Source organism: Elgaria multicarinata, chromosome 9, assembly GCF_023053635.1.
Source record: "Elgaria multicarinata webbii isolate HBS135686 ecotype San Diego chromosome 9, rElgMul1.1.pri, whole genome shotgun sequence".
In the NCBI taxonomy this organism is placed as follows: Eukaryota; Metazoa; Chordata; class Lepidosauria; order Squamata; family Anguidae; genus Elgaria; species Elgaria multicarinata.
Window position 1 is genome coordinate 40,794,465 of NC_086179.1, and position 24,301 is coordinate 40,818,765.

Here is a 24,301-nt window from a genome sequence, read left to right on the forward strand (position 1 = left end):
TACACTTAAGTAATATGTACACTAAAGTACATTGTAATCTGCTTTGGAAATTCTCTACAAGTTTGAAAACTAGCAGGAAAAACATTGGGGAGAAAAATAAGTTAAACATGCAATCATGATGTGACGTGGCGCATAAAGGCTAATGATGGGGCTAGGATCAGGAAGGCCATACCCACATGGGCCATATGAGTCTCAAGCTCATCATGGGAATTTACAAAAAACATTCACACACAAAACCAAAAAAAGGAGGAGAACTCACAAAAGGCTGTCATCAAGTTTTCTGTTTTATTTAAGATTTTAGTTTTAATTCTGAAGAAAGAGGTACATTTCCTTGTTTTTAGTTTTAGCGTCAGGTTATAACCATGTTTAATTTCATGTTTTCTTTTTTTCCCTGTCTTTCAATACTGCACAAACGTCCAGAAACTACAAGGTTAAGTAAAAGCTGCAGGCAGAGGTCGTTAAAGGTTGCGCTCCTGATGGTGATCATGTGGCCCCAATGCAGTGCTATCCCAGAGTGCCTTAATCAAGTGGATTTTTTTAAAAAAAAAAAAAGGAAAAGAAAGAGAGACTGACAAGGAGACAGAAAGACTGAAGTAAATATCACTCGTGTTTCAGCTGCTTATTATATCATGTATATGCTAGGTATTAAATCTGTGAATATTTTTAAAACATTACGTTTACTTGAAATCTAAAGCCAAAATTAAAAGAAATACCCTCTGTTAAACCTCTTCTTAGCAACATGTCAGTTATTTCTACAGGCAAATTGTCCTTCAACCTACTTCATGACAAAGCTCTTACTGACAATATTGTCCCACCGTTCCAAGAGAGAAAAAAAGCTATTTCCCTGTATATTGACACACAGATTGCAAAATAAATGCTAGGCCACTGCTTCTCCCCATATCTTGAATCTCGTTTAAATTAAATGGCTTTTACATCTCTGCATTTGATTCTGAATTTTATATTATTTTTTTCCTACTGTCAACTTGACCTTTTCTGCTAGGCTGAAGTAATTATGTGCAAAAGATTTATGAAAATATTCTCGTTTTATGCACTTTGATTTCTCTCTCTCTCTCTCTTTTTCCCTTAGTGTATTTAAAGAAATAGTTTTTAAGCAGTGCATTTCAAACACTGACTCAGCAGAAACTTAACAAAAAAAAAGATATGGTTACGACCCTGCGATTGCATTGCATTTGGGGGCTGGTGGGAAAGAGTTTTGATCAGGAACTGGATTCTTCAGAAAGAAAGATATGGAGGAGGGGCCATGGGTATGTGTAGGAAGTCTGGGTGGGGCAATTCCTGCATTTCTAATGTTTTTGAACTTTTCCTAATGACGATCCAGCGCTGAGCTCTGTAGTAGATCTGTGGGGGGTTTGCTGGGGGGTCTGAAAGCTGTCTGAAAGCCAGGGGGAGGAGAGTGGAAACTGGCAGGGTTTGAAGGAGGTGAGTAGGGATTCCAACTGGCTCTGTGCAGAGGAATCTGTGTGCTGAAGGGGTTACTGTGGGGGGTCTGTGTCGGGGCAGCACTGGGGCCATCCATCTCTGTGAGAGCCTGAAGAGATTTTAGCCAGTGTGGTGGATTGTCGTCTTGAATGGAGTCTAAACTGTTTCCAGCGGAGGCTGGGATACCTAGGAAGAAGAGAAAACATAGGAGGAGAAAGAGGTTAAGTCAGAGCAAGCAAGAACTTCAAATGTGAAGTAGGTCAGCTTAACTCAACCAATAGCAATGGTAAGAAAACATTATTAGCTTGTACACAGGACTGCAATAACAGGTTTCCCCCCCAAAAAAACATTTGAGAAGTTTGAGTTATCCCAAGGGGCGTGTGCCCCTAAGAGGATTTTTCACACTTGCCAAGACATTCATCCACAGAGATTCACTTGTAAGCTAGCTAGCTCTACCAAATAACATGCTTTTCTTCCCTTTTCTACTTTTCCAAATCATGCCTTTACAAGGGAAACACAAATAGCCTTATAAGAGAGCTTTATAAACAAGTGGAGTATGTCCCTTTTAATGGAAAAAGTCCAGTTAACGTATCAGTGCCTCAGGAATTGCATTGCATAGATTAGCATGCCAACAGACCACATGGGAACCTACTGAAGCCTAAAGATTTGCTGGGGAGAGATGCTGGGCATGCAATAGAAAGGGCTTGTTTGCTCCAAAAGATCGTTAGAGGCCTCTGGAAAGTTTGGTGGATGGAAGCTGGAAGAGACCGCCGCAGAGAGTTGTTTGCTTGTTTGTAAAAAGGATTAATTTGTGCCAAATATGCACTTCATAATTGTCAGTGGAGCTGAATGAGCGAGAAATTGTTACCTGTGATGATTGCGGGGTCCATCCAGCTGCCAGGGCTGTCCCAATTCAGGCTGTCGGTGGTGGCAGTGTTGGACGTTGGTACACTGTGGTTGGCGTTGGAGGGGGAAGTAGCATTGGGCAGTCCACCAAAGTTGATGTTAATGTTCGGTAGAAGTGCCCTTAGCCCGTCCTGCCATTCCTTCATATTTAAACTCTCTACAGAACTGTTGTTGTCTGGGAGATTTATCAACAAAAAAAGAAAAAAGAAAATGAAAGATAGAAAATAAAAAGCTGAAGTTAGAAACAGATGCTGTTTTTAGTGAAAGATGGTGGTTCTCTAAGCATTTAACACTGATTCCCTATCAAAAGAATGGGACAATGATGATAAATCAAGATGAAGCTTGAATGTTGAGCTGCCATAGAATGTAGTAATTCTTAAGTATGTTGCAGGAAAAAAACACCACCACCACACCTAATTCCTTCTCCATGAAATCAGGGTGGAACACTCAAAAGGTTAAGAACACAGTAACTAGAAAATGTTTCATATGAAAGCTCCCCCTGCCCAATGTCAAATTCTCAAGCTTTACCGAAGGGCAGGAGATTTAAAAGCTTCTTATGCAAATGAAGAAGATGCAAGACAATGCTACAGAACCTGAACAGGATTAGAGAGTTGTGAAAACCTTACACATCACTAGTACTTTCACAGAGGGAAAAAGTATTGATTGAAGGTGGGGGAGAACTTGTTTCAGCATAGAGTGTGAAGGAAGAGGAAATGCCTAATGCATTTCGGAAAGATTTCAACCTGCTCTAAAGTGGAGGGCCATACCCCTAAACAATCATGCTCAGCTGCTTGACTACTAACTTCAGAACCTCTACTCTTTAAAAGAATTGGCTAGCTACCAGCATTAAATGGGTGCTTTTTTAAAAATGGTACCAGCAATGTTCATATGGCTTGGTTTTATTCCTGCCAACAGAACGCTCCTTGAACTTCGCTTGACACACAGCTTAAAGAATTCGTCAGAAGATGTGGCAACAGCCACTGTAGCATTGAAAAGAAATTCGACAAAGTTATGGAGGATAGGCCTGTCAACAGCTACCAGCCTTAACTAAATGGCCGTGTGTATGAGGCAACATACCTCTGAGTATCAGTTCCTGGGGACAACCAGGGGATGGACATCACAGTCAGGCCTGCTTCTAAGCTTCTAGAGTTATCTAGCTAACTACTTATTGACCAAACAATGTTTAACTAAATGGATTTTAGGCAGTGCTCTATTCTGCTCTTTACAAAAAATCTGTAAAAAATAAATCATACACACATCCATTCTGGCCAATTGTCTGGATGGTTTAATCATCAAAAATGTTCACCTGGTCTGAAAGAGTGTGTTACTTATATAACAGCAAAAATTTGAGAAGTTTTGCACAAAGAAATGTGATATTTAACTTTAATTTGTATTTGTGTGATCTTTCAGAGCCATCTACTGTTGTTCCTCATCCCCATATTTTTCCTTGTTTCCTTGATATATGTATGCATTTTAATTTATAGTCTAGGTTTAAACAATTACATTTGAGATAGACTTTTGTCTGATGCAATAAGGCAGTTGTCAAATACTTGGCATAAACCAGTTTTATACAATGCCCATCACAACTTCTCAAAATACGGATCAGAACGAATCAGAAAAAAAGCTTTGTACGTTACAGAAATGTGAAGACCTGAACTGATGAATAACTTCTGACTGTTCAAAATGGATAGCTCAATGGAATTTTGCCAATTTGCTCATGCAGTACTGGTTTAAAATGTTCTTTTTGATGAGAGAGGAGACCAAAGCATTAAAGTGTCACCAAGATAAGTCTCAAATACTAAAAGGCATTTTTAAAATACTTGAGGTATACTGTTGTGTCTTCACCACAGAGTTTCTCTTTGTGATAATTACAGCCAATCAGATGTGCTACATCTAACACGTTGTTACTCTGTAAAAAATTAAAGGCCACAGCTAATTTTAGTCATTTTGTATATCTGAATACTTAAGGTGACCAATCCACATCTCTGGTTGTGCAGACTAGCAAAAGATGCAAAGTCAGAGTTTGTTATTGCTTGATACCACCTTCTAACACTACTGATCTAGTGTACATTTTTTCACAAATGAATAGCTTTCGGGCAGAATATACAGTCTTCTCATAACTGTCTAAAGATCCTAAAGAATTACTTAAGAGATTTCCATATAGGTCAGTTATGGCCCAAGATTAATGGACTTTTACCCAGTCTAAAATACAGGCAAGGTATGTTTTCTTAAAGGCAGTAAAAATTGGACAGGTGTTGAACAGAGAAATGAGGAAAGTGCACATGAGCGAGGGCATATTTAGCTCTCTCCACTCATTGAAATAGGAAGCTACAACTATCACAGCATTTTAAATGACAAACCATTTCAATAATTGCTCTTCTTCCACATGCAAACTTTAAAAGCAAAATCTGAGGAGTGCCAACTAGGCAGATGAATACTCATTCTGAAATTAGCAAAGTTTAGTCAAGTCAACTGCAAAATCAATTAAAAAGGTCTGCCAGAGGAAGAGGAGCTAATTTGTTAGTGATGCTTGAACAAGTATCTCTTTAAATGGGGACTCAATTTACTCTAGTTACCTTGAAGTCAGTTCAGGTCACAAGAACGAAGTGGGCCATTCAGCAAAGCAAGGCAAATACTGCCCATCCAGAGAGTGAAAATAATGTGGATTTGTCAGGGTTGTTGGATCCCCCCCTGCACTTTTAATAAACAAAAAGAACACTTCGAGTTTAACATCCATCTAAAAGTAGGCTCAAGAATTTTGACTGCCTCTTAGCACACTTACACTGATGTGTATGAACTCTTAGGTAAAATGAATGTTCTACATGAAATGTCACTTTAGAGCTAATCCAAAGCAAGACTCCCCTGGCACCCACTAATGAAAAGATAAGGTGGTCCTCAAACACCTGCAAGGGTCCAAAACAGCAGCAGTCTCCTAGACCCTGAGACATACACTTAAGCGAATAAGGTGGGGGCAGTAAGGTTCTGCCTTCCCTCTTTTGCCCTTCCCTTCTGGAGCATGAATTTGCTTTGTCTTTCCCCTGCTGACCTTAAGCAGGGGTTAAATGATATGTTCAGAGTTCTTAACAAAAGCTATGCAGTTGCAGGTTCAGAATTAAGGCTTCTGAGAACTTCAATATCTTCAAGATAGACAGAAGTGTACATGAGAAATGCGTTGTGAAAGCTCAAAATCTAGGGGTATGGCTGAATAAGATTTCCAGTGGACAAGGGGTGAGGTTTTTTTTAGTGCGCATATGCCTTTGTCTCTCACCCATGAGTAGAAGCAGCACAATTATATAAAATACAAAGTTAATGCAGGTTGCAGAATTCAACTTTGTTCTGTGCACCATCTCAGTTACCTTGGTGCAGAATTTTTATGTTTTATATATGTAGAATACACACAGACTTTTTTGGGGAGTGGTAAAAAAATTCAGCTTGGATTCGCTAACTCAGGCACAGCCCTTTTAGAAACCCAAATTATATAAATGAGAGTCTTGTTGCTGTATCTAGATCATGAAGAGCCACATACAGTTGGAATACAGATGTCAGTAGGATATTGACTTTAATGGAAGAACTCCCTTTGGGATCATGATGGCACATCAGAGTCACAATTGGAAAGCAGTAAAATCAAAATATGTGTTACATACCTTCTTTCCCCAATACTCATGATAACTAGGACAATTCAACACCCACATCCCTACTAGAATGGCACAGCAAATTAATAATAATAATAATAATAATAATAATAATAATAATAATAATAATAAATAATTCTAACCCGCCTCTCCATTCTGAAAATGGATGGGGGGGGGGGGAGACTCTGCAATAACTAGTAAGAAGTTACAGGTGGATCCAGATGTGACATAATTGTACCACAGCAGGTGATTGGAGCAAATGGACTCATCCACTTGCAATATGGATTCCATTTAATTACTATTTACTTCAGTGGGAACAAGCACAGTTAAAATTCTGCAAGGAACTGTAACCTTAGAATTTTTTCTGTCCACCTGTCCAGTGACATACCAAGTGAGTGTTACTCACTGTAAGAAAAGGAAATACTTAGTTGGAACAACTTAGTTATTTAATTATAAGTTCTATATCTCCAAAAGAAAAATGACATACAGGCATAAAACCAATGCAGAATTAGGCATGGGTAAGCCCACTAATTTCAATTCAATTGATTTCCCATTGAATTTTGGCCAGAGTGAGGTTTTGTTATTATGCAAGTATATTAATTAATCTGCCTTCCAACTATTCAGTCAACTAAAAAATATTTAACTGGAAGCCAGCACTAATTTTAAGTCAATATTATTTTTAAACACTAATCACTCAGTGTTTGTGCTCTCCCACCTCCCCAAGGAAAAAGGGGTGTGTGTGTCTTGATTCCACCTTTAGTGAAGCGCTGAAAGTTATGTTCCTTCATTTTTGTCCTAACAAGCCAGAATAGGATCCTTTCTAAAGCATGTGAGGCACTACATAGCAAACACATAACAGGCAGCATTTTAGAACAGCACAACGTTTATGGGTGTCAAAGTAAAAAACTGATGCTGCCAAAACCTGCTTGTACTCACTAATGAAATGGGTGAGATCTGAAATGTTTGTGCTCCACAAATGCTTGATGTGATACTGCTTTGTCAGTTTTGCAATTGCTAAGCAAGCATATTCTCACCCCCGCCCCCGACAGCTTTTTCCTAATAGGCTAAAAGGAAAAAGACAGCAGGTGTCATTTACAGATTTCTAGGAAATAAGTCACTGGTCACAAATCACTGTATTACAAGAGTATTGCACTTAACTTTTAACCCATTAGTGTATCACCCCAAGTAAAATCAATGTACTGACTAGGTAGGGATAAATTTTAAAGGGCTTACTAAAAGAATTCACTCTCCTCTCCCCAATCGACAAGTAGAAATCAGCTGTGATTCACAATGGATTCCTTGAATCTAAAAGTGGGAAAATGCCCAATCTTAAAGGCATTGACTTGGCTTTTTTCATTAAAAAAACAACTCAGTTTAATGTTGCACTATTTATTCACCCGCTTTGGACTAGCGGTGCTTCCACATTCTGTTATTTTGTATTGGCTCCTCAAGTATTTATTAACCTATTTGAAATACATGATAAGGCAACTATGATGTAATGTGATGGCAGTAACTAGAGTATGTATTAGCACATAGCTGGAAACATAATGCAATTCTTTTTATGTCATATCTACAGTAATCAGTACTATGCAGGTAAAAGGAAGAGAGAAAAGATAAACACCTCAAAAAAAATGATTTTATTGTTAGTGAATGAAAACAAAGAAAATTATAAATAGCAAATGTTTTCCTTATATGTAAATTAAATATGTTAGCCTTAGAGAAGAAATGAACAATCTTTAAAATGAAAAGGTATAAGTGCACTACTGTTCATCAAAGTACAACTATTGTTCTAGAACAAGTGCATAATTAGTTGATGCAATAAATTGATTAAGAGAAGGTCAATAAGAGTGACTTTTACATTTTTTCCTTGTGAAAAAATACTGTGCTGCCGGTATTTTTGTCATTCTTGAATTTCAATTTCATCTGAATAATTTTACTTTCTACAAATATCTTTCAAATATGAATTGCACTGAAATATTAATACTCCAGCGTTAACTGTCATGCAGCCCAATTTTATGCCTATTTACTCTGAAGTCTCACTGTATCAAATAGGGCACAGAATTGTAGTCTTAAGAGATTTATCTATAAACACACTTACATTTTGTCTGCTCATTAGTTTTACTGATGAGGTAGTAAAGTTGGCAGGAAAGTGAAATGCCAAAATTGTACAAAGTGATCCCTCAGAAATGTTTTTGTAAACAGTTTAACATTTCACAAACTTATGTTTGACATCAATGGAATAATAAGACGCAGATGCAATTCGAATAAGGATAACCTTCAAAACTCGATCCTGAAGGTCTACATTTTTTTCTCAATGGTCACTATCATCTACACATTAAATGGAGATTCTGATCTTCACTACCAAAAGGTGGACTAAACAGTTCACTTTTATTTAATACGCCAAAGTTGCTTATGAGCATGTAATTCCAACTATTTTATTTAAAAAGCTTCCATACTTTTCCCTTTTAACTATGGTATATAGAAGTAGGAGAAATAAGATTTCTCACCACTGGTCCAAAAACTCTAAACTGAGCCAAGCTCTTTATTCCTATGATCAGCAGAAATTCACAACAGCACTTTTACCTATCATCTTAACCTCTACATGATTGGTCAAGGTATCATCTTAGAAAAAGATGTTCTTGATGATGTTTTCAGCAGCTGGAACTGGCAACCTTCAAGCTAAGATACTAGGTTCAAAGTAACAATTCTACTTTTTAACCACTAGAGGGTGATAAAAACCCATATACTGTGTAAACATGCTTGTATCATATATCTAAATCCAGCAGAATGGACTCGTGTTGAGATTTGTATTAGAATGCATTCAGTTAACCCACTCTAGCACAGGTCAAAGACTTCTGATTACAGATTACAGCAAATGAGTAAGTTGTTCTGTGCCTGGACTGTGCATTTCAAACTATAATTAGGTAGTCACATGCTCAAGTTCTCATCCATACCAAAAAAAAGTCCCTGCACATAGAAATCTAGGTGTGGGAGAGAAGGGCTCTAAGCCCAGTCTTCTCCCTGACAGGCAAGTTTTCTATGAATATTAATCTTTCGAATGCAGGAGCATTCTATAATCTGATTGCCCCTCCCACACAGTCTGAACTGATGTGACCAAGACACAGGTTTATCATAATCTATTATCAATAACATACATCCCACCAAGAGCCCGTTCTAAGGTGAGGGGGCCCTTGGTAAAGTGTCCTTGCTGTTCCTCCCAATGCTCCTGCCTCTGGTAACTGACTAGGTGACAGGGCAGGTTGGTGGCAGTACAATCGGCAACAGCAGCAGTGGAACAGGGAGGAGTCCTGCACAGATTCAATGGCTCTCTCACTATCTTATTTGCATATCTACAGTCAAGCCGAGACTGGAGAGCCATTTGTCAGGGATGCATTAAACTGGATTCCTGCACTGAACAAGGGTTTGATGCGATAACCTAAATGGAGCCTTCCAACTCTATGACTCTGTGGTGCCCCTGATGCAGCACAGCTCCAGAGAGATGCTATATTGGACACATTGGTGTAAGGTTAAAGAGATAGTACCTTTTGCTCTTTGCAGCTTACTTGGCACTGAGCAACAAAGGAGAAACATCAAGGACTCCATATATGAAGGCTTCACAGGAGTGTCCAAAGACATCAACAAAAGAAAAAGAAAGGCAAGGACCCAGCATCCTAGCACCAAGCATGTATATAATCTTCTTCCTTTAATGCTTCAGAACAGCCAATTACATTACTGATCTGTGCCAGACAAGCAGGAAAAGATGGTAACCAAGTAACGTAAATCCCCTCAGCAAAAATGCAGGCAAAGCAACCCTTTAATGTAAACCAAGGCACTCGCCCAGATATTCTGAAAGATACATCATGTTACATGGTGAAAAAAAATGCTTGTTTTATCATTGCCATGTACTGTGTACATACAACAGGAAGCCTTGGACTTCCTTTATAGCCCTGTTGCATATATGGCCCACTTCACCTATTTTCTTTTTGAAATGTTTTGCTCTGGCCTCCTCGGTTTAAAGTAAGACTTCGTCATGAAGACATCAGCGGGTAATGAAGTACTTCAACATCTAAAGTTATCAAGGCAATTTAATCCTTTATGTCACTGTACATTCTAGTTTGTATCACCTTTGGTTTTAAAGCCGTAACACAAAGTGATGCCTGTTCAGAGGGAGATACTCCAACTAATAGTTTAGAGTTACACAATAAAAGGCTCTGGTGGTTTTTGAACCAAACTCTTCTGCTGTAGAGTAGACTGAGTATACCAATACACTGAGCTTTGAAATGGGGCTTAAATTTAGTCTGGGAAAGCACATACTTTACATGTAAGAAGCCCCCAGATTTTATTGTCTTGCTCTCTACCTCAAATTTTAGCTCTCTGGCTTAAATCTAACATTGCATGAGCAGAGTTCACCCAATCCTCCAGAGCAGATTTGGAGGGCATGCAGAGGGCTGCAGGGGTAGTGGAAATCCATTCTGACAGCAGTTTCCATTCTGCTGGTAGGACAACATCATTGGATTCAAGCCCCGACTTCAACATTTGTCTGGCAACGGCACTGTGGAACACTCTTTGGGGCTTCAGGTTTTTGTGAGCCAAAACTTATCAAGAGTTGAACCCACATGCACATTTTCCATTGGAGGACAAAGTTGCACAAAATGTGTTAGTAGTCATCCTCATTATTCAGTGTAAGGATGTGACACGAGTCAGGATGTCACATAAAGAAATCCTCAGTACTATATGTTTTCCCATTAAACTGACTCTCACAACTGAAACCCAGGAGCATTCCTTAAAGGCATATAAGCACTATCAATACAGGATCAAGATGTCATTTGATATCCATATAGGAAGTGGCTTCATTTGTGTGCCCACACAGCTTATAATGTCATTGTAGTTTTCCACTGTAAGACTACATCCTCCTTATGAAAATATCACCAATACTGACATCTTATGGTTTCAAAGCCATGATCTGCCAACTCATATGGAATTAATCAATATAAGAGCAACCAGCAGCAATTATGTTCCTTTAGAAAGATTGATCAAGCAGAAAATGTGTATTGAAAGAAAAAAGCTAAAAAAAATAATGCAGTGCTACAATATGTTCACATGATCAGAGCTATTTCTTAGCCCTGGTTTTCTGTTGCGTCTCCTTCCAGTTTTTATATTTTTCTCTGATTCAAAGTTTCACATATATTTTATTCATATTCGTGTAAATTCTAAATGAAAGCTCTGATCTGGAAGCAAATACTACTGGCATTTTTTTTGTTTTTACACAAGAATTGTTAAGAGCTTCCCCCATGCAGCTTTTTAAATGTGTTCAGAAAGAAATGCTTCGGCATAAGTGTTACTGAAAAGGATGCAGAAAGATTGGAGTAATATTTTCAATAGATCTTGCAAATACATCCCTACGGCATTTAAGTTCTGTGTAAATTGAAGTATAGTTTAAGTACAGCAAGGGGAGTTGTTAAAAGCCAAAAATTAGAAAGTCAATCCACTGTGCATGTAGCTACGGATCATGACCAAAGCCTTCAGTGACTAGGAAACAAAAGTGGACAAAACACCACTGTATGTTTAGTAGCAATTATGAAACCATTATGTAGAGCAGCAGACCACTGCGCTCTGTGACCAAAGATTTGAATCCAGATTACTTTTTTCCCCCTCAAGGTCAGATAAGCTGAACATGGACTGTAGAATGTAGAGCACAGAATTTAGTTTGTGCTTTTTTCCTGTCAAGGGAAAATCATATTCTTATTTTAGATCTTATTGCTGGTATGAGATATATTTAAAAAGGTTTAAAAGGTTCACTAGTTACTTCCATTCAAAGGCTCTCTGCAACATCTATCTGCAACATTCCGAAACCAATGGGACCTTATTGACAGGTACTGCCACATTAATAAATTGTGGAAAGGATACTCCAGCAATTCAATTCTTTCTCTACAGGAAGGAAAGCAGTAGGGTGGGGATGAGATATTGGCTTCTATTTTGCCCACATGAGGACAATACATTGGCAGTGAAGAAAGACAGGTTGTTTACCTGTAACTGTCATCTGTGGTCATCTGTGCATTCACACATTATGGGCTCTGTGCCTGTGTGAAGCCTAACTCCAGAGAGTTAGGCTTCACAAACTGAGAACAGTTTTGGTGGGAACCCTTCCCTCACCGTTCAGTGCGCATGTCCCTGGGTTCCTGCCCAGATCTTCAGTTCCTTGAGACCGCCTGTACAGCCCCTATTGAGGAAAAAAATCCACTATGCTATCCAAGTTTGACACCATAGTGGGGACGGTGGGTGGGTTGTGTGAATGCACAGATGACCACTCAAAGAACTACAGTTACAGGTAGGCAACCTGTCTTTCTTCTCCGTGGTCTCTGTGCATCACCCATTAAAGGGATGCCAACAATGTCATATGCCAACTTGATCGTTGTACGACCCAAGATGAGAGTCTTTGTATCGAGACCTGAAGTCCCTTCTGTTGGCCACCATAACAGACAAAAAGATGCTAGGTCTTATAGAATAGGGCCGTCCTTGATGTGTAGAAGGCTAAAGCATGTCTAACATCTAGTGTATGGAGAGTGGTTTCCAAAGGAGACTATGGTGACAGAAATTTTTTTGGCAACACAATGTCTTGGTTTAGATGGAAGGATGAGATTACCTTGGGGAGAAATGAAGGTTCAGGTCGCAACACAACCCTGCCATTGTGAAACGTGAGATAGGGAGGGTCAACACGTAAAGTGCATAACTCCAATGCTCTTCTGGGTGAAGTTATAGCAACTAGAAACGCAACCTTGAAAGTTAACAAACGAACATCCATAGTGGCTAAAGGTTCTAACGGCTTTAAGAACAACAGAAAGGCTCCATTGAAGCACAAAAGAGTGCAATGGGGGAACCAAATTCTTCATGCCCTCCAGGAAGCACTTGACTTGTGGGTGCATGAAGACAGTTGAGCCTTGCATCATCTGGTGCAAAGCTGAAATAGCTGCTAAGTATACTCTATGGGAGTACTTGATTCCCTTCTCAAAAAGAGAATAAAGAAATAAAAGAATTACTCTGATAAGTGACGTAACTGGGTTGACAGTCTCACTGATTGCAAACTTGCTTGCCATTTTTTCGAATAGGTTGTCTTAGTGTCTGGTCTTCTGGCTGCTTGCATCACGTCTAAAACTGATTGTGGCAATTGCTGATCCTGCTGTGATTCCTTATTCTCCAAGTGGTCAATTTCAGAGCAGACAAGTCGGGATGTTGAATACAACCCTGTTCTCTGAAGATTAAATCCTGCCTCATGGGCAGTCTGATGAATTCTGCCAAGGATAGTTTGAGTAGAGGCATGAACCATGCTTGCCTCGGCCACTGTGGAGCAATTAATATTGTGTCTGCCTGATCTCACCGTAGTTTTACTATAACCCTCAAGAGGAGTGGGATTGGTGGAAACAGGTAGACTAGGGAGCCTGTCCAAGAGAGTTGGAAAGCGTCTCCCATGGATGATGTCCCTATACCCACTCTCATGCAGAAACAAGGGCAGATGGCATTTTGTGGTGAAGCGAAAAGGTCCATTGTTGGCTGACCTTATTTTCTGAATATTGTGGCATGCGCTGACCATGACAGCTGCCAGTCGTGTGTGTCTTGGAAGCGGCAACTCAGGGTGTCTGCTAAGCAATTTTCTTGTCCTGCAATATGCAGGGCTGATAGTGATATTGTGAGCGATGGCCCAATGGAAAAGCTCTAGGGTCAAACCAATAAGGTCTGCAGAGCGAGTGCCACCCTGCTTGCTGACATGCCAGACCATGGACATATTGTCTGTAAGTATTTGAACATTGTGGCCTGACAAGGCTTTCTGGAAAGCAAGAGTGGCTTTCCTCACACTAGCAGTTCTAGTACATTTATGAGTTTGCCCTTATCTACGTTGTTCCAGCGACCTTGAATCATTAATTGGTCACAGTGAGCCCCCCAGCCTATTTGTGAGGCATTTGTTACTAGGATCCTTGATGGTGTCGGGGGCACGAAGTCCAATCCTTCAAGAAGGTTGGCTCTGTTTGTCCACCAGTGCAGAGTTTTTGCTACTGTTGTTGGAATTGTTATAATATGACTCAATGAGGGTCCAAACTGTTGTCGTAATTTTGTAGGAGCCAGACTTGCAGGGGCCTCATATGGAGAAGCGCCCAAGGTACAACACTGACAGTTGCTGCCATGAATCCGAGTAGTTTTTGTACCTTGAACGCAGATACTGTTCTTAGTTTGTGAACAAGAGTTGACAGAGTAATTACCCTGTCTTCTGGTAAGAAGGCTCTGCTTATTGCAGAATCCAGAATTTCCCCTATGAACTTGATTCTTTGTATGGGGTTGAAAATGGATTTTTGTTCATTGATGCGAAGTCCTAATGATTTTAGGAGATTGACAGTAATCTTGGTGTTCTGGATAGCTTCTGCCTTTGTCTTGGCTACAAACAGCCAGTCGTCCAGGTACAGATAGACCTCTACTCCCAGGGTTCGGAGGTATGTGCATACCGGTGCCATGCCCTTGGTAAAAACCCTTAGAGCAGTGGCCAACCCAAATGGGAATACCTGGAACTGGTACTCTTGAATAAAGCCTTTTGTGCCATAGGCCACTCCAGTAAACTCGCGATCCAAGATCGCAAAGAGAAATGAAAATAATAACAAAAAATTTTAAGACTAACAAGAGAAAGTAGGAACAAGAACTAGATAGGAAAGATAAGAAATATAAGAGGTCCTCAGCAAACAAACACTGAAAAAACAGAGAAGTTCTCAAGAGCAGTTATTCCACAGGCAGTTGAAAGAGAACTGAGGATCTGGGCGGGAACCCAGGGACATGCGCACTGGATGGTGGGGGAGGGGTTCCCGCCAAAACTGTTCTCAGCTTGTAGAAGTTTCCGGAATTAGGCTCCACGCAGGTGCAGAGCCCATAACGTGTGATGCACAGAGACCATGAAGAAAAAGTGGCACTATTAGGAACAAAATAAGAAAGAACGAAGATTCAAGAAAGCAACAACAACAACAAAAGTGGGCCAATTCTGGTGGTAATTCAGTAAAGCCTTTATACAAAAGTTAAAACCTTAAGTCAGAAGAGACCCTTCTTCTTCTGGGAACAATTCTCTGCTAAGAATTAGATATTTGACTGTACTTGCTTTAGATACTTTGATCACAATTGTCATGTTATTTTAGTATGGCAGAAGTTATGATGGTAAGAGGGTATGGAGAGAGCTGGGAGAAACTGTATATATATCTGCAGCTGTTTAGACCTCACCCTACTTTGAAGCCCCTATTTTGTCCCTATTATTTGCTCCCTTAAATCAAGGAAGCCTGTTCAAGTATTTAATATCTGCAGTCATTCAGATCTTATTTGTAAACATATAAAAATGCAAACACAAAAGATGGCAGTGTGGATCATCTTAACAACGTATAATACAATACTTAAATGCATATTCTAAATTCATATTCCAACTTCTAATCTTGATTGCCTGCATAACTTGTTGACAAAGGGGGAAAGTAACACAGATAGCTGAGATTTAAAGATTCTGGTGTGCCGGTTTGCAAGGATGCTAAACCATGGTTTAGCGCTACATCGGCAAGCTTCAGCAAAGCACAGGGCTTGTGCACTCTCTCGTGTGCAGCTAGGAGAAAGATTTTGGTACAGTTTAGTTTCATATCTCCTCTGGCACCACAGTTTACGCCTCCCTCACCCCAAGATTAGTCTTTAAGCTGCCACAAGATTCTTTTCTGGTTTTGCTGCAACGGACCAGATGCACGGCTGCCCATCTGTAAATTTTACTGGACAATACATGAGAAATCCAGAACAAAGTTAATGGCCTGGAGGGCTAAAGGTTATGGTTAATGGAAGCCATGGCATACAAGTGATAAGCTGCTGCAAACAGACTGCACTGCACATAGCTAACAGGCTCAAGGCATATCTATGGGGATCTAATGATTTCCCCAACTTAAACAGCTAATGAAGATCATGTGTGAGGTGTGGACCTGAGTTGCTCTTCAAGGGTCACATACCCTCGCATTTGGCACACGCATTTGAATCTTAAAAGTAGGGAGAAACACCAGGATTTCAAGGACCTTTGGATAACACAAACTACAGGGGCTCTTAATCTACACGGAGAAAAGACAGGGTCTTCTCACTTTGTTCCTGGGTCTCTGCAAGGTCAGAGCTGTTAATCCCATTCTCAACTCAATCACAGCTTTTAAAACACAGCTAAAAACTTTTCTTTTCCCTATAGCTTTTAAACTTTGAGTTTGTTCTGACTCTATACTGTTAGCTTCACCCTTCCCGGTGCCTGTTTACACTTCCCTGTGCCTGTTTGCATTCTCTTTCCCTTCTTATTGTTTACTACAACTTTATTAGATTGTAAGCCTATGCGGCAGGGTCTTGCTATTTACTGTGTTATCTGTACAGCACCATGTACATCGATGGTGCTATATAAATAAATAATAATAATAATAATAATCTTCCTATGTGGTCACAACACCCAACTCTTCCCCTGACTTATGATAATGCTTCCAATCTTCCTGGGAGCCCACTACAGAGTGAAGACGGCAGCACAGTTTTTTCACAGGTCCTCCATAGACCTCTGGCATTCAACCAATCTGGATGACTTTTGGCATGAACATGCTGAAACCTAGTCACAGTGAGCGAACAGATTATATGCATGCTACCATTGTGTCAAGCTACTTATAAGTAGGAGTGCATGCATGTCACCTCTGGACATTGCTTTAGGGGGCTGTCTGTTGAGTTTCCAGCTCATCTAGTCACCCATATGCAACAGCATGAAGACTGACAAAGTTGCAGTTTATTACCTATGACGTAGCAAAGCTGTAGCAGGAATACTGTGACCAAAATTATACTCTATACTAGAAAAAGAAACATTTCTGGCAAATATGAGGATGTTTGGAGAAAGTAGAGCACTGAAAATCAAAACGATAGGTAAAATGTACTGAGTATATTTCGATATTAGAAAGGCTGAAGGAAATACAGCAAGTTTCAAATCAGTTGAAGGGGTTATTTTAAAAGTGAATTTAGCCACTCAACCAGGGTCAAAAGGGGTCATTTCAATTAGGAAGGCTTCCATTTTAATTAGGAAGGCAACAGGAAAAAACTTGAAAAATATGGATGATGAAAACCCAGCGTTTGTAACATTGATTGAAAAATTGCTGAGTTTCAATCAATGAAAACAAGGTTCAAATCTCTAACCGTTTAAACAAGCAACCATTCTACTTGAGACTCCTGAAATGTAGTAATGCTATGATAGCTTATGATAATTAACTTAAAAATTTGGAAATATATTTTGTAACATTTTTGTAGGTTGTTTTGAGAGCTTATTTTGCTGAAAAGTGACTGATTGAAGTAGAACAGTGTGCACCTATTAATGTTATTAACCAAAAACTTTAGTACTGTGAATTAGTCATTCCCTTGGTAGAAAAATGCAGGTTGCTTACCTGTAACTGTAGTTCTTTGAGTGGTCATCTATGCATTCACACATATGGGCTCTGCGCCTGCGCGGAGACCTGAACCGGAACCTTCTATAGCTTAGGAAACGTTTTTGGCGGGAACCCCTCCCCCACGCTACTGCGCATGTCCCTGGGGTTCCCGCCCTTACCTCAGTTTACAGGAGTCCGACATTGTGCCCCCATAAACATGAGTGTATACTAAATAAAGTCAATTTGTACATTTAACTGTGTCATTTGTAAGTTTCACACCACCAAGTGGGGATGGTGGGTGGGTTGTGTGAATGCATAGATGACCACTCGAAGAACTACAGTTACAGGTAAGCAACCTGCATTTCTTCATCGTGGTCTCTATGCATCACACATATGGGCGAGTAGCAAGCTGACATACCTTGGAGGTGGGCTGGTGTATTATTTCAAAACTTCTGAGAGCACCATCCTTCCAAATGAACAGTCCTGTCTAGAACGAGTGTCTAAGCTGTAATGCTTTACAAATGTGGAAGGGGTGGACCGGGTTGCGGCCTTGCAAACGTCCCGAAGTGGAACACCCCTGTTGAAAGCCACAGATGTTGCCATCGCCCTGGCAGAGTGAGCTGTCACAGGAAGTTGTAGCTCTAGTTTGGATATAGAGTAGGCAAGTTCAATTGTCTCTACAATCCAGCGTGACAACCGCTGGCATGACACTGGGAGTCCCTTATAAGGCTCTCCATAACATATAAACAATTGTTTGGTCTTTCTGAAATTGTCAGTCCTCGCTTTATAAAAAGCAAGAGCCCTCCTAACGTCCAACATGTGCAGAGATGCGTCTGCAGGCGTTGTAGGATTTGGGAAGAACGCTGGTAACACAATCTCTTGGGCCAGATGAAAAGGTGTTACCACCTTAGGTAGGAAGGCTGGGTCCGTTCGCAAGACTACCTTGTCACTATGAAAAGCTGTGTAGGGCGCATCTATCCTTAGAGCCCTGAGCTCACTTGCGCGCCTTGCCGAAGTTATGGCAACTAAGAATACAGTCTTGAAGGTCAAGAGTCTCAAGTCCGTTGTGGCCATGGGCTCGAACGGTTTTCTTATTAGCGTGTGTAACACAACTGATAAGCTCCAGGATGGAATGATGTTCCTAGTTGTTGGCATAGTATTTTTAAGTCCCTTTAAAAATGCCTCAGAGGTGGGGTGAGTGAAAGGCGAGAACCCTTCCACTCCCTTGTGAAAAGCTGCGATAGCGGCTAAGTGGACTCTGATCAAGGAGAGTCTTAGTCCAGCTCGGTACAGTGAGAGAAGATATTCAAGAATCATTAAAATGGGACAAGTCTCTGCTGTTTGATTCTTTTCTGACGCAAATTTAAAGAATCTCCGCCACTTCGCCGCATATGATTTCCTTGTTGAAGGCTTTCGTGATGCTGTTAAAATATTTTGTACAGTCAGTTGTACGGTACGGGAGGGTGTACCGTTATCCTCCACGCCGTCAACCTGAGCGTCGAGAGGTCCGTGTGTCGAACCTTGCCCTGGTGTCGAGACAGGAGCTTCGGTACCGACGGTAGTTTGATGTAGTCCCCTCTCGATAGTCGAAGGGCGTGAGGGAACCACGGCTGTCGAGGCCACCAAGGAGCGATTAGAATGCAGTCCGCTCTGTCTGTTTGTATCTTGGCTATGACCTTCGTCAGGAGTGGGAATGGGGGAAAGATGTAAAGCAGATCCCCCGTTCACGTTCTTGTGAAAGCGTCTCCTGACGAGTTCCTTCCTTTTCCTGCTCTGCTGCAGAATCTGGTACAGACTGCATTTTCTTCGGTGGCAAAGACACTGACAGCAGGGCGTCCCCAGTACCGAAAGAGATCTTCTCTTATTTCGGCGTCAAGCTCCCATTCGTGATCGACAAGGAAGGACCTGCTGAGGGAGTCTGCAACGATGTTGTCTTTGCCAGCTACGTGAATCGCTGTCAGGTAAGTCCTTCTCTTTATGCATCAGTTCCAAATTCTGAGTGCAGATCGGGTCAAGGGGTGTGATCTCGTTCCACCCTGTCTGTTTATGTAGCAGACCACGGTAGTGTTGTCTGTTGCGATCAAGACATGTTTGCCTTCGATGATCTGAGCAAAAGTCTTTAACGCATTTTCTACTGCCAAGAGCTCCAGGTGATTGATGTGCTCTTCCTTCTGTCGATGAGGCCATCGGCCCTGGGCGGTGAAGGAGTTGCAGTGAGCTCCCCATCCGATGAGGGAGACATCGGTCATGATTGTCATCGACGGCGCCTTCTGCTGAAAGGGAACTCCGTGTAGGAGGTTTTCCATCGAGAGCCACCACTTCAAGGATGCCCGTACCTGCCTCGGTATCGAAAGGTAAGTTCTGTGGGCGTTGCGTCGAAGGTCGAACGTCCTCAAAAACCAACTCTGTAAAATCCTCATTTGCAGTCTTGCGAACCTGATTACAGCGGTAGTCGCAGCCATTAGACCTAGCAGTCTTTGAACTGTCCATGCAGAAGGTCTTATTTGGCTTTCGACGTCAAGGATCAAGTCTCGAAGAGTCTTTGCTCTCATTATAGGGAGGTATGCTCTCCCGTCCCAGGATGACAGAGTCACCCCTATAAAGTTTATTGTTGTCTGAGGGGTCAATATGGATTTCTCCTTGTTGACCCAGAGTCCAAAGAATCTAGTAGTGTGAGAGTCGTGACTATGTTGTTTTGGAGCGTGCAGCTGTCCTCGGCAACCAGAAGCCAGTCGTCTATGTATGGATATATGTGTATCTCCTTTTGTCTTAGGTGCGCACACACTACAGCCATCACCTTCGTAAAGACCTCAGTGCGGTCGCGAGACCGAAGGGAAGAACGGTGAACTGGAACTGTCGGGTGTCGATGGAGAAACGCAGGTAAGTTTGATGCGACTTCCTGATGGAAATGTGGAAATACGCATCCTTCAGGTCTACTACCGCAAACCAAACTCCCGTCTGTAGCAGTTGCAGAATGGAAGTAACCGTTATCATACGGAATTTTTGGGGGGTGATGTACTTGTTTAATTGTCTTAAGTCCATAATCGGTCGAAGACCCCCATCTTTTCCGGGACCGTGAAGTAGCGCGAAAAGAACCCCTGGTTGGTCTCCTCCGCAGGTACAGGCGAGATGGCTCCCTTTGCTAGTAGGGTTTGTACCTCGAGCAGTAGAGGAGGGGACGACGCTGTTACTTTCACTCCCGAAGAAGGACGGAGGGTATCGAACTCGATGGCATACCCCGTTTCGATGATGGTGAGCACCCAGGAGTCGGATGTTATTGACTCCCATTGATGGTACATGGGTGCTAAGCGGTTGGTGAATGGTAGTAGACCTGGGGCAGGGAAGTCAAAGGCGCTGCCTTTTGGAGAAGTCAGGTTGTCGTCTGTTCTGTTGGTAACGACCCTGGTAAGGCCTCTTTCTTTGAAGCTGCTGTTGCTTAGCTGGCTGTTTGTCATACTGAGGCCTTTGTTGCAATTGAGGATAGGGTTGTCTTGTCCAACGTCTCTGTTTGAATTGAGGTAGTGGTTGAGAGAAACCCATCTTTCTTGCCGTTGTGCGGGCCTTATATATAGAGTCCAAGGACTCGTCCGTCTTGGTATTAAACAAGCCATCACCGTCGAATGGTAGACTTTCTATTCTCGACTTTGTCTCATTGGCAAGATTAGCCGACCTCAGCCAGGCATGCGATGAAGTGCTATCGACCCCATCATGGATTTGGAGTGTGAGTCGGTTTGATGCCTAGCGGAGTTAAGTTGCAGCTTCGCTATGGCTGTAGCTTCGGATTGAAAAATCCTAGCAAGTTCACGCTTATCCTCGGGAAGATGGTCGCAAAGGGAACCTATCTTTTCCCAAAGGAAAATTTGATACCGCGCCATAGTAGCTTCATAAGCTGAGGTGCGTATTCCAAGTGAGGAGAAGGCGTAGACTCTTCTGCCAAGGTAGTCTAGCTTCCTACCTTCCCTGTCAATAGGGGCTGAGTGTATCTTTTGAGACTTGCCCTGCGCCGATTCAACAATTATTGAATTTGGCTTTGGGTGTTGGAATAGGAATTCCGCGTTAGCCTCCTGTATTTTATACATTGCTTCCAGTCTTTTGGAAGTTGGTTGAGCAGCGCACGGTGTTTTCCAAGAGATTTGCGCCGTGCGTTTCAAGGTAGGGGGAAAAGGAATTACGATGGTAGAGCTCGCCTCCGTCTTTAACACATCGTAAATAGGGTCATCTTCTACTTGTGCAGGTTGTTCGATGTCCAGACATAACGACTGCGCCATTCTGAGGACGTGATCTGAAAAGCTACCCATGTCCTCCGAGGGGGAAGCAGGATCATGGGTGTTTACTATATCATCTGGTGACGGCATCGAAGCTGCGACGGACACCAGAGAATCTGAGTCGGATCTGTACTCATCGTTAGGCGAGTTCGATGCAGTGGGTTGTATTGCCGCTTGAATTGGTTGCAACGCTTGTTCATGGTGCGGTACCGAGGATGATGCAGTAACCCTCGGTATCGAAGTCTCCATTCTGCTACGGTGCCCTGATGTTGTCAGAGCCCGAGGTGAAGAAACTTGGACGATCCTGGTAGGGTTAGGAGGGTGTGTGTAGTACTCCTCCTGTCTACATCCATCTGGATAGTATTCCTGGGGTCGATAATACTCCCAGTCATATAAGTCCTGTCTATGATATCCCGAGTATTGGGAAATTCGATCATAGTCTGGTCGAGAGGGTGCAGGCCTCTCCCGATGAACAGCCGACACCGGTACCGTAGGCTGAAGTCCTTGCTCTTGTGCGACAACACATGGTACGGAGATGGCTGATATCGAGTCACGGATCTCTCCCTCCGACATTGAGCTTCTGGCCGTCGGTATGGGAGTCGGTACCGATAAGTTTTCTGGTACCGAGGTTTGTGTCAGTACCGTAATCGGTCTCAATATGGTAACGGGCCTAGGCGATGCCGTTGTTACGGTCGCAGCCCTATAGGAGGAGTGTTTGTCGACCTCCTTCCTCTTCTTCTTCTTTTTCGCTTGTTCTGCCGATTTTGGGGTTCGCGCCTTTTTGGCAATCTTTTTGGCTGCGGATACCGCAAGGGATCGGCCTGGCGTCAGGGGTATGGCCCTGTTTTCCGCCATCTCCTCAGTAATCATGAAGGACTGAATTTCAGGGCTGCGGTCCCTGCTCATTGTCCTTGAGGAGGATTTTTCCACGTGCTTTTGAGGCGTGGGTTCGGTAGCCTTCAGGGCTTTTTCCCAAAGCACGGAGCGAGGTCTGTCCGCCCTATTTTTGTGGGTTTGCTTGGTAAATGCCATACAGTGATGGCACTGCTGAACTTTGTGGCCTTCTCCTAGACAAACTACACAAAGCGAGTGTCCGTCTTTCGGTGGTAGTTTAGCGCCACATTTGATGCATTTTCTAAAAGGGGCCTTCAAGGCCATGCGCCCGCGGTGCCTGCGATCTGAGGAGCGCTCAGAGGGAAATGAGAAGAGAGGAATATATACAAAGAAAGATTTAAAGTATTTTTTTTAATATAGAAAAGTAGAGAGAGAAGAGAGAAGAAAGAAGAAAGATTATCTACAACAGTTTGAGCAGTTTGAAAAAGATAAGAGATTTTCAGAGAAAAATGCTAGAGGAACGGTTTCAAGGTCTGTGCACAATGGCGGACGACAAAGAACTGAGGTAAGGGCGGGAACCCCAGGGACATGCGCAGTAGCGTGGGGGAGGGGTTCCCGCCAAAAACGTTTCCCTAAGCTATAGAAGGTTCCGGTTCAGGTCTCCGCGCAGGCACAGAGCCCATATGTGTGATGCATAGAGACCACGATGAAGAAGTTGCACTCAAGGTCATTTAGTGAAGTCGCATCAAATTTTTAATGGGGGTGGGTGGATCAGATGCTATTTAATATCTTTAGGAATTGATCACACATTTAGCAAAAGCCAGGGATGATACAAAATTAAATGGGGTTACAAACATTAGAGAATAACTCACAGAACAAATTGAGAGTTCAGCTGCATGTACTGTGCAAAATAAAATTCAAAACTTTCTTTTTTTCATGCTGATCCTGAATTAAGTTTAAAAACCTCCCTAAAACCAAAAATGCAACTGTCCTATTAGCAAACAAGAGTAATAAAATTCCTCAAGGCTGTCAGCCTTTTCCTCAGATTTAGGGCTCCTATAGCTATACCATGGCTGTTTAACAACAAAAAGAAAGATTAGCGCTGCTGTGGTGCTGTTTTACTTCCCGGGAAAATACTATTTTTGATCCAACCATATTAATCAAATATATATAACTTCTAGGTTAGCTTTCTAACTTCGATGCCTAAGCCAGTTTTAGTATTTAAAAAAGCATGTACCTCATAGATCTACCTAAAAATAGAAGAATTTCCATGTAATAAGAAAGGAAAAAGATTCAGGAGGTTCTTTGTCACATATACAATACTTTTCTGAGGGAAAAACTCAGTCAGAGATTCAATAACTATCTTTAGCAAATTTAAGAGAAGATGCTGGGTGGCATTAAAAGTTATCTACTTTCTCTCAAATTGGGCAGCATAAATGGAGAAGCAACAGGCACATATACCAATGCTAGAGAGCCCTGGCATTTCCTTCATACAGTCAAGAAGAATGTTGATGTAACGTGTAGAAAAGATAAGGTATTAAAACCACCAGAATGCCTTTAGGTACAGCAATTTAAGCATACAAATGTTCTGCAAGCAACAATGGTGTTCATCAACAACACCAGGAGAGGGGTGATGTGGATCCAGCACATAGGGTGGGGATTCCCCTCTCCTGGTGTTCATCACCAGGCCTCCCTATCTAATTTGTGGAGCTCTTCTTGCTCTTTCCCCCCCTCCCTTTGATCTGTCAAGCCTGACTTGACCAGGATGCAATCTGCGCTATTCAAAATAGTTCTGGCT

General features: G+C 41.8%; 1 protein-coding gene across 7 annotated transcripts in view; it reads right to left on the reverse strand.

Annotated features, from left to right (window-relative positions):
- Nucleotides 1-263: 263 nt before the first annotated feature.
- Nucleotides 264-24,301, reverse strand: part of CNOT4 (CCR4-NOT transcription complex subunit 4) — a 70,251-nt gene continuing 46,213 nt past the window's right edge. For 4 of the 7 annotated variants that reach the window (XM_063133691.1, XM_063133686.1, XM_063133684.1 and 1 more), the window contains 2 exons: nucleotides 2,309-2,521; nucleotides 264-1,626 (listed from right to left, as the gene is read on the reverse strand). In XM_063133691.1, the coding sequence (XP_062989761.1) occupies nucleotides 1,325-1,626; nucleotides 2,309-2,521 (515 nt within the window). In that variant the 3' untranslated portion in view covers nucleotides 264-1,324. The remainder of the gene's footprint in view (nucleotides 1,627-2,308; nucleotides 2,522-24,301) is intronic. The other 3 variants (XM_063133689.1, XM_063133688.1, XM_063133687.1) reach the window with 1 other exon arrangement.